A 12,794-nucleotide genomic window follows, 5' to 3' on the forward strand; every position below is an offset into this window, starting at 1 on the left:
GATGAAAAAAATATAGAACGACACCTTTGAGCAACTATGTGTCGGTACTAAAGAAAAACCAGCACCCATAAAAATCGAGCTAAGCCGGTGGGGTGGGAGATTCTTTTTAGCCCCACACTCGCAAGTCGTACTTATACACTGTCACCAACACCTTCGCTCTCTCCCTCTCGTTTTCTCCTCTCGTCTCGTCTCCCTCCTCCTGCGAGTTGTCCTTATAGACTCTCACTGACACCTTCGCTCTCTCCCTCTTGTTTTCTCGTCTCGTCTCCCTCCTCCTGCGAACCCATCGCTGCGGTTGTGGGGCCGGTCATCATCATGGCTAGCAGCGGGGCGACGCGGAGGACGACAGAGGCGGTCGTGGGAGTCCTCGGCCTAATCCTCTCTCTCTCTCTCTCTCTCTCTCTCTCTCTCTCGATCCACTTTCCCAAAGAGCTGACAAGTAACACGACGATGGTGGCCCATCTCTCCTCAACGTCATTACGATGGCAGCGATCACGGCTCCGTCAGGTCCTCGTCCTCCCGCCACCATTGGCCATGGCGTCAGGCTCCACAGTTAGATTCGTCGGCAACGGTGATGGCGGTGGCACTGATGCCACATTCGGCAGGTTCGAGTTTAGGGACCGCTGGATCTAGTCCTCCCTGGTGCTCGACGTCAACCACGGCGAGTGGCGACACCTCTCCTCGGCAGCAATGACAGCATTCTCCCCTCATCCCCACCTCTCCATGAGCAACGGCGGAGGCGGTCCACATGACTAACATGTACGTAACCCCTCCTTTCCTTCCCCATCCCCCTCCCTGATATCTTCCACCATCCCCCAGATTTAACTATGGTCTTCTGGATTTGAGCAGTGGTGGTGAGCAGCAACTGTATCCTTTGCCTCTTCTGAACAGCGTCAGTGGCGACGGACAATGGCCTTGGCCTTTGATGGGCGGTGATGGCCCTGGTCTCTGGTGAGATAAGGCGATGGAAGCTTCCATGTATTGATTTGTGATTTAGTTTTTGGGATGAATGTTATGTGTGCAATTTTCTGGGATGATTTTGGTTCATTGTTGTTGGATTTGTGATTTTTTTATTCAATTTGTGTGCATGTTCTTTGCTCGAAGTAGCCGATGCATCGAGCCAACATTTTTTCGTTCCTAGAATCTTAAAGGTGCCGGTTTCTAAACTAGGACCTTTGATTCTCCACATCGGTGCCATCTGAGTGGTATCAGCTGGGAAATCCGACATATATGAGGGTTTTCCAATTGGCACAAAAGTGTGTTTCTGTAGTAGTGAAGCTCCCCATTCATTAGGCTATAGAACAATGAAGGCGACATTATGGATGTGACGACATCAGTAGACTCGAGGCCGTTGCCAGTGACGACGGGGACAACTGGTTCTAGCCTCCCTTGTCCAGATATAGCGGCGGCCCTACTAGGCACGTTGGTGTTGGGCGCAACGGCAGTGGTAGGCAAACATGGATGCCCTCATGTAGATGCATATGGCATTCGCACGACAGTTGTTCAAAGGCAGGATGGAGGCTTGCGGTGATGACAACAGGGTCGGACTAGATCCTCACCTTCCCCCTCCTTCCCCCCTCCCCTCCTCTCATGCTTGGTCGTCTATGGTGGGTAGTTCCCTGTGGGATGGTGAGTGTCGGTTGATAGGATTTTTCCGGTGTAATTGAAGAATGCTTCAGGGTAGTGTGTATCGGCATGGATGAACCACTTCAGGCTTTGTTCTATGGAATGTGTTGAGGAGGTTAAGAGAGTTTGTGTTGTTTTTAAAGATTACGTCAGTGCTGCTTTCAACGTGACAAGTCTTGTCAATAACCATATTGATATTTGGTACAACGATCCTAACATCAAAGTTTCTAATTGAACGATGTGTCGGATCGTTAGCAAGGACGTCTTAGAACATTTGAAGTTTTGTCGTCTAGTTTTTCTTTCATGTATTTTGGTGTCCCTCGGGTACGAGGCATGGAGTATAAATATTCCTATATATAAATTTTAGCTATGTATATCCACCCGTGGATATAGAGGCCGGATTGCTATCCGTTAATCTAAAAAATATCAAAGCTACCTTAAGTGTGACTTATATTTTTCATATTTGCATTGAATTTTTAATACAAATAAGAGCGAAATATTATGTCAAAATGTCAATGGCGTTATATATTTAAAAACAAAAGGCACAATGCTCATCGCCGCCACAATGCATCGGTGCTTGACTTTGTCATCGTAATTTTGCTTAGATAGGAGGCCAAGGGAAGTGTCACCATGCTTGTCAAAGTTGTGTTGGTCACCACCAACCAAGCTCTACCATCTTTCTCCCTAGTTATGCACAGCCACTTGTTGATGTCGCCAGACAATCAACATTGGCATCCGCCCCTCCTCTTAATCACCACGTCTAGTCGTAGCCTCAAGCTCGAAGCTGTCGTATCTAGCAATCTTAAACTCCAAAGCTAGCGAAAAGGAGGGGCAAGAAGCAAAGAGGGAGACGGGGGAGGAGGTGGCCATCCTTGGTAAAGGAGGAGATCATGCAACGCCAGGACGTCGTAGCCCATATTCCACCTTTTTTGTGTCCCAAAGTCATCGCCCTCTCACCATTCATGTGAGGTTCAACTTAAAAATACATGTCAAGATTTATAGCTACGGTTGATTTTTTGAACGAGGGTGTAGGTGACAGTAGCTAACTAGAAAAGGAACTACTCCGAGTAGAACAAATCACCGCCCTCATCCCTCTAGTTCTCAGAATGAATCCAAAGAGGAAAACCGATGGCTTTATTGAAAGAGTTGTGATGTGCATTTGCAAGATCAAGACGAGATCCGCAATGCAGATTTTGGCCTGGTATGGTGACATCCCGATGGGTTCGGTGTGCATCCCAGAAGTTGGATAGCCTAGGCCACAGGACGGGGTGGACCAGGTGTCCAGGACATTTTTTTTTAAGAACTCATGCCTTTTTTGGTTTAGCTAAGTTAGATTACATGAATGGTTATAGTACATCGAACACAGATTACACTTAACAATCTGTTTTGCAAAGAAGCCTCTTAACAATGGGCAGATTACACTTTCCAACTATAGTTTGCAAAGAAGGACTTAGAAAGAAATGAAAAACGCAATCAGGTCCTTCTTGAACTGCTTGCAGAATCAACTTCAAGCTTGATTCCAGTAGAACTTGAAACAAAACAAGGTGATGCAGATGATTGATTCACCACATAATCCAAAAAGGGGCCTCACACATATGGAGGTTCAAGCGATGGTATACAAATCGAAATCTCAACCACACAACAGAAGATTTCCACCGAAGTCCAAACAAAGATTCAACAGAAATAGTTCCAAAAATCAAGCTTAGATCCATAGCACCAGCGAAATATGGTGAAGAAACATAGGAATCTGCATAAAAAAAACCGAGGACCATACCCAAAAGAGGCCTCCATATATAGAAGGTTGGGGTCAACTCGGCTTGACTCGACACCATCAACCACCTCACGAAGAACTTCCGTCGGAGATGAAGAAGGCCTCCACCCTTGGAACGAGCTCTCCGGATATGTCGGTGTAGACCAGGCGTAACCTCTCCTCGTGCAGATCTTGAGGCACCCTAACCAACAAGACTCAAGAACCACAAGAACAAAAGCAAAAGCAACTGAAAAAGTCCAAACAAATGGTAAGACCCGACTAAAACAACTACTACTAACACTAAGACGTCTGACCACTCTTCCACCCTCTATCGGCAACGAACCATCGGAGAGAAGAAGGAAAAGGGGTCGGAGAAGAAAGAGTGCTACTGTTGGGGAGATTCGGGAGAGACCCTGGAAGAGACCCCCACGGAGAAAGTCCCATCCGAGACGTTACCAAACTGAAGTAAGTTTAGTAAGAAGGTTTTTCTCTGTTTCTCTTTCTCTCTCTTTCTCTTTTGACAAGGCTTGGTAAAGTTCCTGCAAATTGTGAAGAAACAACATGGTCGCCTGGTTGATGTGGGATTAAGATCATTAGCCTTCAAAGGCACCATATCTTTGTCAGTGATAAGTGGGTTCATGATTCATCGGGCCCATATGTCGGTGACAAAGGCACGTACCTCCTTTGAAGGTAGAGGAGGCTGATCCGTCGGTGTGGTGATGCTACCCCAAAGTTGAAACCTCGTCAACTGTTCTGTTTGCCGCAGCAGAATTCCATCCGATATGCTTCCTCATCACCTACACGCCCAAACATTTCCCCCATATTCGAAACGTATAACCGAGATGAAGTGATGCACACAAAAGAGGAACCTCAAACCCACACAACGAAGTACAACACACCGTGACGCCCACAGTCCAGTTCAAGTCACAAACGTCCGGATCCTCCCATCCTATTCCTTCGCCGAGAAGGCCCTGACGACTGACGTGCAGTGCAGCACGCACCGCACCGTTGGATCTTGGATGCTCCTCCCACGAAGCCAAGTGCGGAGACGCGGACGCCAGCCAACGCCAATTAGCTGTCCGCGTCAGTTACGTTTCCGTTTCCCCCTTCACGCTAACAAAATTCCCCTTCTTCTCTCCTCTCTCCTCTCTCCTCGTCATCCTCTCCCTTCCCCCAACTCCCCTCGCCGGATCGTTCGCGATCAATCCGCCGCCGCCGCTTTTCTCCTCCGATCCAGCGCCGCCCCCCGAGGGAGAATCTTCCGCCGCCGCGGCCGCACCCCGCACCCTCACGCAGTAGGGATCGAGGATGTCGTACGCGTACCTCTTCAAGTACATCATCATCGGCGACACAGGTGCGCGCTCCCTCCCCTCTTTCCTTGGATTGGATCCGGCCGCGCCGCCGCCGGTGCCGGGGAGATCTGCCCCGCCGCGGAGCATCTGGTGTGGTTTAGATTGATTTGGTCTCGTCTGGGTCTGATCGGGTTTTGGTTTTTTTGCTTTGCGTCACCCTGCAGGCGTGGGGAAGTCGTGCCTGCTGCTGCAGTTCACGGACAAGAGGTTCCAGCCCGTGCACGACCTCACCATCGGCGTCGAGTTCGGCGCCCGCATGATCACCATCGACAACAAGCCCATCAAGCTCCAGATTTGGGACACGGTCCGTACTCTTCCCCTTCCCTTCTCCGGTTCTCCCCCTCCTTGTAGCTTGCGTAGTACGCTTGTGATGTAGGGTTAACCGAATCGACACATGTATTCGGTGTCAAGAAACGTATTCGATTTTTTTTGGTAATTGCCTCAGCGATGCCTATCCTTTGTTTATGTTCATGTTGCCAAACTATTCTGTGCAGTTGATGATGTGGTGATGATTTTGCTATCGCGTAGCTTTTGGGTAGTTTCTATTGTGGTGGCTTTCGTGTAGCGAAATGCGTTATCCTTTGCTAATGTACCAAAAATGTGTAAATATTTGTGGAATCTCACAAAATTATAATATGCTAGGAATTGTTTTACACAAATATACTCTATCATACTTATGAGGTAAATCGAAATGCTCACAGAGGTATTGTTGACCTGACTTTTAACAGTTGAACTTCATATGAGTGACACTGATATTTAAGAAAAAGAAAAGGTCTCACATCTCTGCTGAGTTCCTAAAACCATGGGTATCAGTTCATCCTTGTGAGTGGTTTTGTTCATCATATCATGCCCATATTAGCCTTTTTTTTATTTACATAACAGGGTTAGGCAGTAAAGAATTCTTAATTAAAATGCCATACGGTGAAGCATTTATGTTTTGGGTCTGCCTGTACAGCTAAATGTCTTTCTTGAGTTTGTTGTCATGACACACACCCATCTCATACTATTCTCTCGCAATAATGCAGGCTGGTCAAGAATCGTTCAGATCTATAACTAGATCATACTACAGGGGTGCTGCTGGTGCCCTTTTGGTGTATGATATCACCAGGTGCATGTTAAATGCAATATATTGCTTATGATCTTAACTTTCTTAATATGGATATTGCTCACAGTTGGCTAACTTAAACTTCAGGAGAGAGACTTTTAATCATCTTGCTAGCTGGCTAGAAGATGCAAGACAGCATGCAAATGCCAACATGACAGTAATGCTTATTGGTAACAAATGTGATCTGTCTCATAGACGTGCTGTCAGCTATGAGGAAGGTGAACAATTTGCCAAGGAGCATGGCCTAGTATTTATGGAGGCATCTGCAAAAACTGCACAAAATGTTGAGGAGGTGATTGTTTGTCCCTGGTACATTTGAGTTTGGTTGCAGGGTTCATTTCTCTTGAAAACTTATCGTGTGTCTTCTTGTGATGTAGGCATTCATCAAGACTGCTGGAACAATTTACAAGAAAATCCAAGATGGTGTCTTTGATGTATCTAATGAGGTGAGCTTTTTATTGCTTGCCCCTTTTCCCTTTTAAACTCTCAGTTCAGTTTGTGCTAATCAAAGATAATTAGTGGAATGTAATTGAATTCAATCTTGTTCGTAAGTTGCAATGGCACCATACATCGGTCATGCTATGTTTTGAACCCCCAAAAGAACAAGTTGACATTTTTTCTGAACTACATGTATAGGATGATACAATCTGTGAATTCAACACACCTCTTCTATTTGATTACAAGTTTTATTGTTAAGTTCTCCAGTTAGTATTGATTATTGAATAGAAAGCTGTGGTGTTGTATTCTAGACTATTGACAAGTAATAACATATACATGAAACTATTCTGATAGAGAGGTTGGTTGGAGTGTCAATGTGCCAGCTGGCTCCCCTCTTATCACATGATTTTTCTTTTCCAGTTCAGCAACCACTATCAATATTCTCGCATTTTAAGGAAGTATGATATATTATATTTCACAGCTACTAACTTATCTTCCAAAACTGCTGCAGTCTTATGGGATCAAAGTTGGCTATGCGGTACCAAATGCTTCAGGTGGTGGAGCTGGCTCATCCTCTCAAGGTGGTGGCTGCTGCGGCTAAAGGCAGCAGCAGTATCCAACTAGTCATGTATCCAGCCTAAATTGAAAAGTCAGATCATGTGTAACATGGCCCTCAATATTTCGATGTTGCCTTGTGGAAAAAATAGCTGGTATTGGTACTGTGTTTTTTACTCCTTCCAGCTACCGACGTTCAGTGTTAGTGCACAAAATGTTCATCCATGGTAGTTTGTCTACATTGCAGTCATGTAAAGTTAAACATTCACGATTTCTGTACTTTTGCATGTGTAACTAAATGAAATGGTGTGTTACATTCATTCCTTCAATCAAATAATCCATAGAAACAAACTGGTTTGTAACTATTGTAACTAGTCGCTAGTGTCCATGGTATTTTCGATTGTGGAACATAATTAGTTTAATCTGCATCAGTATAACTTAAGCCGGCTTTATCCTGTGTATGCATCAGCTTCGCTCCATTGAACATCCAAACATCAGTATAAGCATTTTGTGGCGACTAATCATCCGGAGATAGGGCAATGCTTTTTACCAACTGAAGAGTAGAGACGTGATGCTGTGAGATGGAATGCAAATTTCGCATATTGGTAAGAAGTTGGGGAAGGATTCGACCACTCACTGAGAAGCTAGAGCATCATGGCACAGTAATTACAATGTAACGTAGCATATTCTTGAACAAGAACATCGGGTCAAATACCAACCGGGAAAAAATCCACATCGATAAAGAGGTGCCGAGTGCTTACATCAACGTCTTTGCCATAATCAGAACACTACTCCGTACAAGCTAACACGAGAGCAGAGATTACATTTGCACGGATGCAAAAGTTTCCAAGATAGGGAACTGGAGTGAAGCTCAGCGTCCCCTGCCACGACCGCGCCCACGACCACGGCCGCGCCCACGCCCCAAAGGCTTCCCTGTTTCCGGATTAAGGTTTGATCAGACAAACAGTTCAGCAGCTCAGTAAAATCAACTTAGAGAGACAAAACAATTATCAAACCTGCAGTTGGCTTCTTAGCCTTGACCCTCGGTGTATCCTCAACCAACAAAGTCTCCAGGTTTAAGCTGTCAGGAAGAATGTAATAGCGAATGTTGTTTCCCCTCACACTGAGGTGATCAAGGGTAACAGGATTTTTCCCTTTCATTGTGAGTTTCACAGTTTTCAGGTGCGTGTTCATGCTGATATCAACACCTACAAAATAGACCTGGAAGTTAGGATGTGCATATGGAGTATAATGGAATCACTTATGGAGGTGATTATAGGCATGACCGCATGAGAATAGCTCTGCTGAAACAAAAGGCAATGCAAATTAATTATACCAAGTGCATGAAAGACTTATGGTGGGTTTGAGGAAAATGTAAAGAGTTGTAAAAAGTATAAATTGAGATAGATAAGAGAAAGTAGAAGGGCTGGAATAGATTGCCTATTCTGCTTGTATTGTTGATACAGTGTTCAGAGACTAATTTATGAAAAAGAAGGGTCCAAAAACTTTTTCTGATAGTTTCCAGACCCGGACTAATATTATTTGTGATTTCTGTGCTAACTGATATATTTACTAGGCTATTCTGTTCCGCTAATCTAGAATCATCAGAATATTAGTATTGATATTATGCCTATTTGATCAGAGTCGATCAATTTCTGTCTGTCCGATTGCAGCATACAGACTATTAGTTTGGGATATACTTTGATGATCCAACAAAATGTTCACTGTCGATATTGTGTATATATTATTCGTTAGGTCAATTTCTGACTATCTGAATGCAGCATTACAAGATCCAAGGAAATAGCTACTATAGATATGTTAGAGCTGAGATGATCTATTGTATTGGTAAATGCATTGGATTAAATCTTCTTTGCAGATAAATTTAAATGCACCTGTTGCTTCAACCTGTAGCATGTTTCATGTGTATCACAAGTGATGTTTTGAACAGATCAACAGACTATTACCACCTATGCACATGTGACCTTAGAGTGACTTCTCCTGATCAAATTTGGTTATTAAGATTAAGAGTGGCGCATTAGGTTCAAGGTAAGCCTTGACGCTGGAGCACGGAAAAATGGGAGAGCACTGCTTCTTAATCCTTCTGCAGTAGAAATCAATGCATAACCTACCTATGGCCTCTGAATAACTGCAGCACAAGTGCTAAACTATGTTCATTGAACTTAAGCATTGCATATGTTCATGTACTTATCATGAAGTCAAAATATTGGCAACCTAGTGTAACATAACAATGATAGATCAAATCAAATACTCTTCATAATACACTAGAAGCCAAATAATGATATAAATTTATGAACATGGTATACGCATATATATCAGTCCATTCTTGCATCCAAATTTATGTATGATTTGTTTCAGATTTTCAATGTTGGTTAACAATATCAAGTATATGCCATCTTTTACTTCAATGACATGCTTTCTAATTCCCTTTTCTGATTTGTTTGGTGCAGGGTATGGAAAAGGGATAACCTGTTAAAGGTTAATTGTTTTGATGGAAAGCATGGATGAAGCTTTGCAGCAAATGATTGTTTTCTAAAAGAGATTCTGCATACAATTGTTGCATACTACAATAAGGTGGTTATGCCCAATAAGGATGAAAAGTTGAAAACCTCAAGTATAAGCTGCTGATGCTAAAAATGTTCATGGCACGTGTAATATTGATATCAAAGAAGATAAATTGTTTCAGTAGTAAGACTTTGATAAACACTACTCTAACATAAGCAAGATGCCAGCAAATAGTAGACTTGATCAGGCTGGCCAAGAATAGGCTACCACTGTCAGTGAGACCATATGTGAAGGCAAATGCAGATGCCACATTATTCAGTTATTGTTCCACACATATCATAGCTTGGATAAAATAAGTAAATCATAGCAGACTTCCTTTAGCATGGTGTTATCTTATGAATTCCTACACTCGTTTGAAGCTTAGTACTTATCCTCTGTCAGCGATCTCTTTAATTAGCAGGAAAACTAGGATGCAGCTGCCAGCTAGCAAAACGTTTAAAATGGTCACATTTGGGGTTACATAATTATTGTGTATTGCCAAGTCATCCAACTAGATATGCTGCTAGGAACATAGAGAAATTGGCACCGAGGATGTCAGCAGAGTAGAACGATAAACCCCTTCTCTAAGACATTGACCACAAGAAGCCAAACTGGTGTCTGGTGCTGATGCCAAAAGGAAAAGATGGTGCTGGTGCCAAAAGGAGAAGGCAGCAAATGTTCAATCCAATTGCTTCAATCCTTGCTGAAACTTAGAGCTCTTTACTGCTGTTTCAAGGGATGATGATTCTTAGGAGTCAAAGGAAGTTCTACCTGTACTACATGACATACCTATCATAGCTGGTCATGATCTGTTGGAAGCATATGGTCTTTTCAGTTGTAGTGATGGCACTTTTTCATGAGATTGAGTGAGAGGCTGCTGTTGAATCAATTTGAACCACAAAGGTTTTCCCTTTGAGCTACAATATAATAAAATGCAACCGTGCTAGTCAAACACCCTAGATTTGCTCCGCATCGTCACGAAAACAAAAGCTTCAGCACAAAGGCCTCCTAGTGTTTCTACCGAATCCGCCATTGAAATGCAACCACAGCGCCAATCAATCAAATCCCGCGCCACATAGACAACACAGACGCCGCTCGCAAACCCTAGTAACGCGCCGCCCAAAAGAACAACAACAAAAAAAAAAAAGGTCGCCAAGACATCGTACCAGTGATGGTGCCATGGACGGTGGTGCCGTTCTTGAGCTCGATCGTTACCGTCTCGTTGTTCAGCTTCATCAAGAACCTGCACCCGAATTCGGCGGGAGAAATCGCACGGGAAACGAACCAGTTAACCACAAAAAAAGGAGAAAAAAAAAACAAATCTGGGAAGGGGAGAGCGACGCGGGAGCCGCGGATTACCTGACGAGCTTCATCTTGGAGGCGCCTGGTGGGGGGAGGAAGGCGAGGGGGGGAGAGGCGGTGCCGAAGCCTGAGCTAGGGTTTTTGGGGGGGAGCTGCCTCCTCGAGCGGCTTCTCTCCTCGGAGAGAGGAAGAGAGAGGGGAAGCCGCCATAAAACCTCCCCGATCTGGGAGAGAGGCCGCGATATGGGCTTTTACTGGGCCGGATTGCAATATGGGCTTTTTCATGGGCTGTTCTGTAATTGGTCCTCGGTTATCGATAGTGTCAGTACACAATTACATATATATGTAATGGTTGAGTATTGGTATTGTATCCTGGTATTTATTGTACAGGATTTTCCTGACTATTGTGTGATCAGCAAGCAGTGTACCCCTTGCTGGAAAATAATAATGAGCCATGAGCCATCCCTTGATCGCTCTGAGAAAGTTATAACAAGTGTGGGCATCCTTGATGAGCTGAGCTATGGAGGAATGATGTTACAAGTAGGAGTATGCTTCACCAGCAGTAAGATCAATTCATTTTTGTTATAAATGTTTCATACATATTAGGTTGGGCTTCTATCATATCAAAATCTTGGTGGTTGGATTCATATACCATGATTCTCTTGCTATAAATCTCCTATTATTTGATTCATAGATAAGATGGGTATAGTAATAGCGGTGGTCCACCGGGTTAGGGTTTTGAGGTTGGAGATATGGGTGGCTATGCGAAGTACGGAAACCGTCTAGGCTGTAGTGACAATATTGTAGCTATAGGTTCGAAAGTCGGGCATTGGATTGTGCCAATATAGGAATATCGGAAAAAACAATAGTTTGGTTACGTCAAATGGATATCCAATGGCAAAAGCCACCTAAGAACGAGGGGGAGAAAGGTGTGAGGACAACGAATAAGAGAAAGAACATCACAAGAAGAGCAATGGGGAGGCGAGCGAAGCAAGGTACGTAAATGACAAAAGTTTGTTTTTGGGAGGACGCTCTGTTGTTAGCGGAAGTCTGGCATGCTTAGCTGTTATTGAAGGCACATGACACTTGACTTGAATAACGAAGTAGGGCTCTACTAGTAGAGCAACATACGATGTGTATTTGGCTTGCAGGGAATGAGTGTGCGGGTGCGGGTGCGGGTTGGGTGGAGAGATTACCCACACGAATCAATAACAATAACCCACATATATCCAAATCTGACAAATTAAATTGATTTCGTGAAATCTTCGGTCTGCACACTGGTATCACATATTCATCACATCCAAAGAAATATTTATAGCATTTAATTTCCTCATATAAATATATTTTTCCCCACCAGAAAATACAATCTTCTTTTCCCACACATAAAGGATGCCCAGCCGGACTCCATTTCTTAAGGAAAAACCATTCAACAGAAAAAGTTGGAAAAAAGGTTAAAAAGGTACCCCTTTTTATTACGGAAAATCCCCATTAATTAATTAATCTCTATGCCATGTCCCCGACTCAAGTCCAAACTCCCACCCCCGCTCACAGTTGCGCTCGACGCCGTCGCGCGCGCTGCATGCCATCCATGGCCACCGCAGCGCGCTCTCCTCGTGGGCGCGCGCGGCGCCTTGCTTAGCTAAGCTTCACACATCTCCCCCCACCCCTGCCACGCGTGGTCGCGCGCTCGCTGACGTAGCAGATCGCGCCCGGCCGGCGGCGGGCGGCGCAGGGGAGGAGATGACGATGGTCCGGCAGGCGGAGGCGGTGGGGGTGGGGGTGGGGGTGGAGCCGTCGTCTGCCCTGGGACGGAAGCGCTCCGCCTCCGCCTCGTCGAGGCCGACGACGGCGCGCGGGCGCGGCGCGTTCGGCGTGAGGAGCGTGGTGTTCTCCGTCGGCGGGATGTCTTCCTCGGCGAGGCGGCGGCTGGCGGCGCGGCTCAGGTCGGAGCTCGCGGGCGTCCGCGCGCTCCTCGCGAAGGCGGCGGGGTTCTTGGCCCCCGAGGGCGCGGCTCCTTCCGCGTCGCCGCCGGCGGCGGCTCCCTGCGGCGGGGGGAGGAAGGATGGACGGTTCTTGGCCGCCGCCGGGATCCGATCCGGTGGTG

The 12,794-nt window shown here is 45.2% G+C and overlaps 2 protein-coding genes across 2 annotated transcripts; one reads left to right on the plus strand and one right to left on the minus strand.

The window, feature by feature from the left end:
* Positions 1 to 4,455: 4,455 nt before the first annotated feature.
* LOC127762931 (ras-related protein Rab-2-B) lies at positions 4,456 to 7,287 on the plus strand. The gene is made up of 6 exons (XM_052287474.1): positions 4,456 to 4,730; positions 4,893 to 5,032; positions 5,754 to 5,836; positions 5,921 to 6,125; positions 6,211 to 6,279; positions 6,783 to 7,287. The coding sequence occupies exons 1-6, from the start codon at positions 4,685 to 4,687 to the stop codon at positions 6,870 to 6,872; spliced, it is 633 nt and encodes a 210-aa protein (XP_052143434.1). The 5' UTR covers positions 4,456 to 4,684; the 3' UTR covers positions 6,873 to 7,287.
* A 176-nt stretch (positions 7,288 to 7,463) lies between these two features.
* LOC127762932 (small nuclear ribonucleoprotein SmD1a-like) lies at positions 7,464 to 10,882 on the minus strand. The gene is made up of 4 exons (XM_052287475.1): positions 10,748 to 10,882; positions 10,555 to 10,631; positions 7,843 to 8,034; positions 7,464 to 7,759 (listed from the first exon to the last, which is right to left on the minus strand). The coding sequence occupies exons 1-4, from the start codon at positions 10,759 to 10,761 to the stop codon at positions 7,698 to 7,700; spliced, it is 345 nt and encodes a 114-aa protein (XP_052143435.1). The 5' UTR covers positions 10,762 to 10,882; the 3' UTR covers positions 7,464 to 7,697.
* Positions 10,883 to 12,794: the final 1,912 nt, after the last annotated feature.

This window comes from Oryza glaberrima, chromosome 2 (assembly GCF_000147395.1).
Source record: "Oryza glaberrima chromosome 2, OglaRS2, whole genome shotgun sequence".
NCBI classification, from domain to species: Eukaryota; Viridiplantae; Streptophyta; class Magnoliopsida; order Poales; family Poaceae; genus Oryza; species Oryza glaberrima.

Excerpts from the sequence above, each read along its gene's own strand:
- LOC127762931 (XM_052287474.1), top strand. The coding sequence starts at position 4,685 with ATGTCGTACGCGTACCTCTTCAAGTACATCATCATCGGCGACACAG. Across the intron at positions 4,731-4,892 it reads CATCATCATCGGCGACACAG|GCGTGGGGAAGTCGTGCCTG; the intron begins GTGCGCGCTCCC and ends GTCACCCTGCAG. Across the intron at positions 6,126-6,210 it reads CTGCACAAAATGTTGAGGAG|GCATTCATCAAGACTGCTGG; the intron begins GTGATTGTTTGT and ends CTTGTGATGTAG.
- LOC127762932 (XM_052287475.1), bottom strand. Across the intron at positions 8,035-10,554 it reads CGTCCATGGCACCATCACTG|GTGTTGATATCAGCATGAAC; the intron begins GTACGATGTCTT and ends TCTATTTTGTAG. Across the intron at positions 7,760-7,842 it reads GGCTAAGAAGCCAACTGCAG|GGAAGCCTTTGGGGCGTGGG; the intron begins GTTTGATAATTG and ends ATCCGGAAACAG.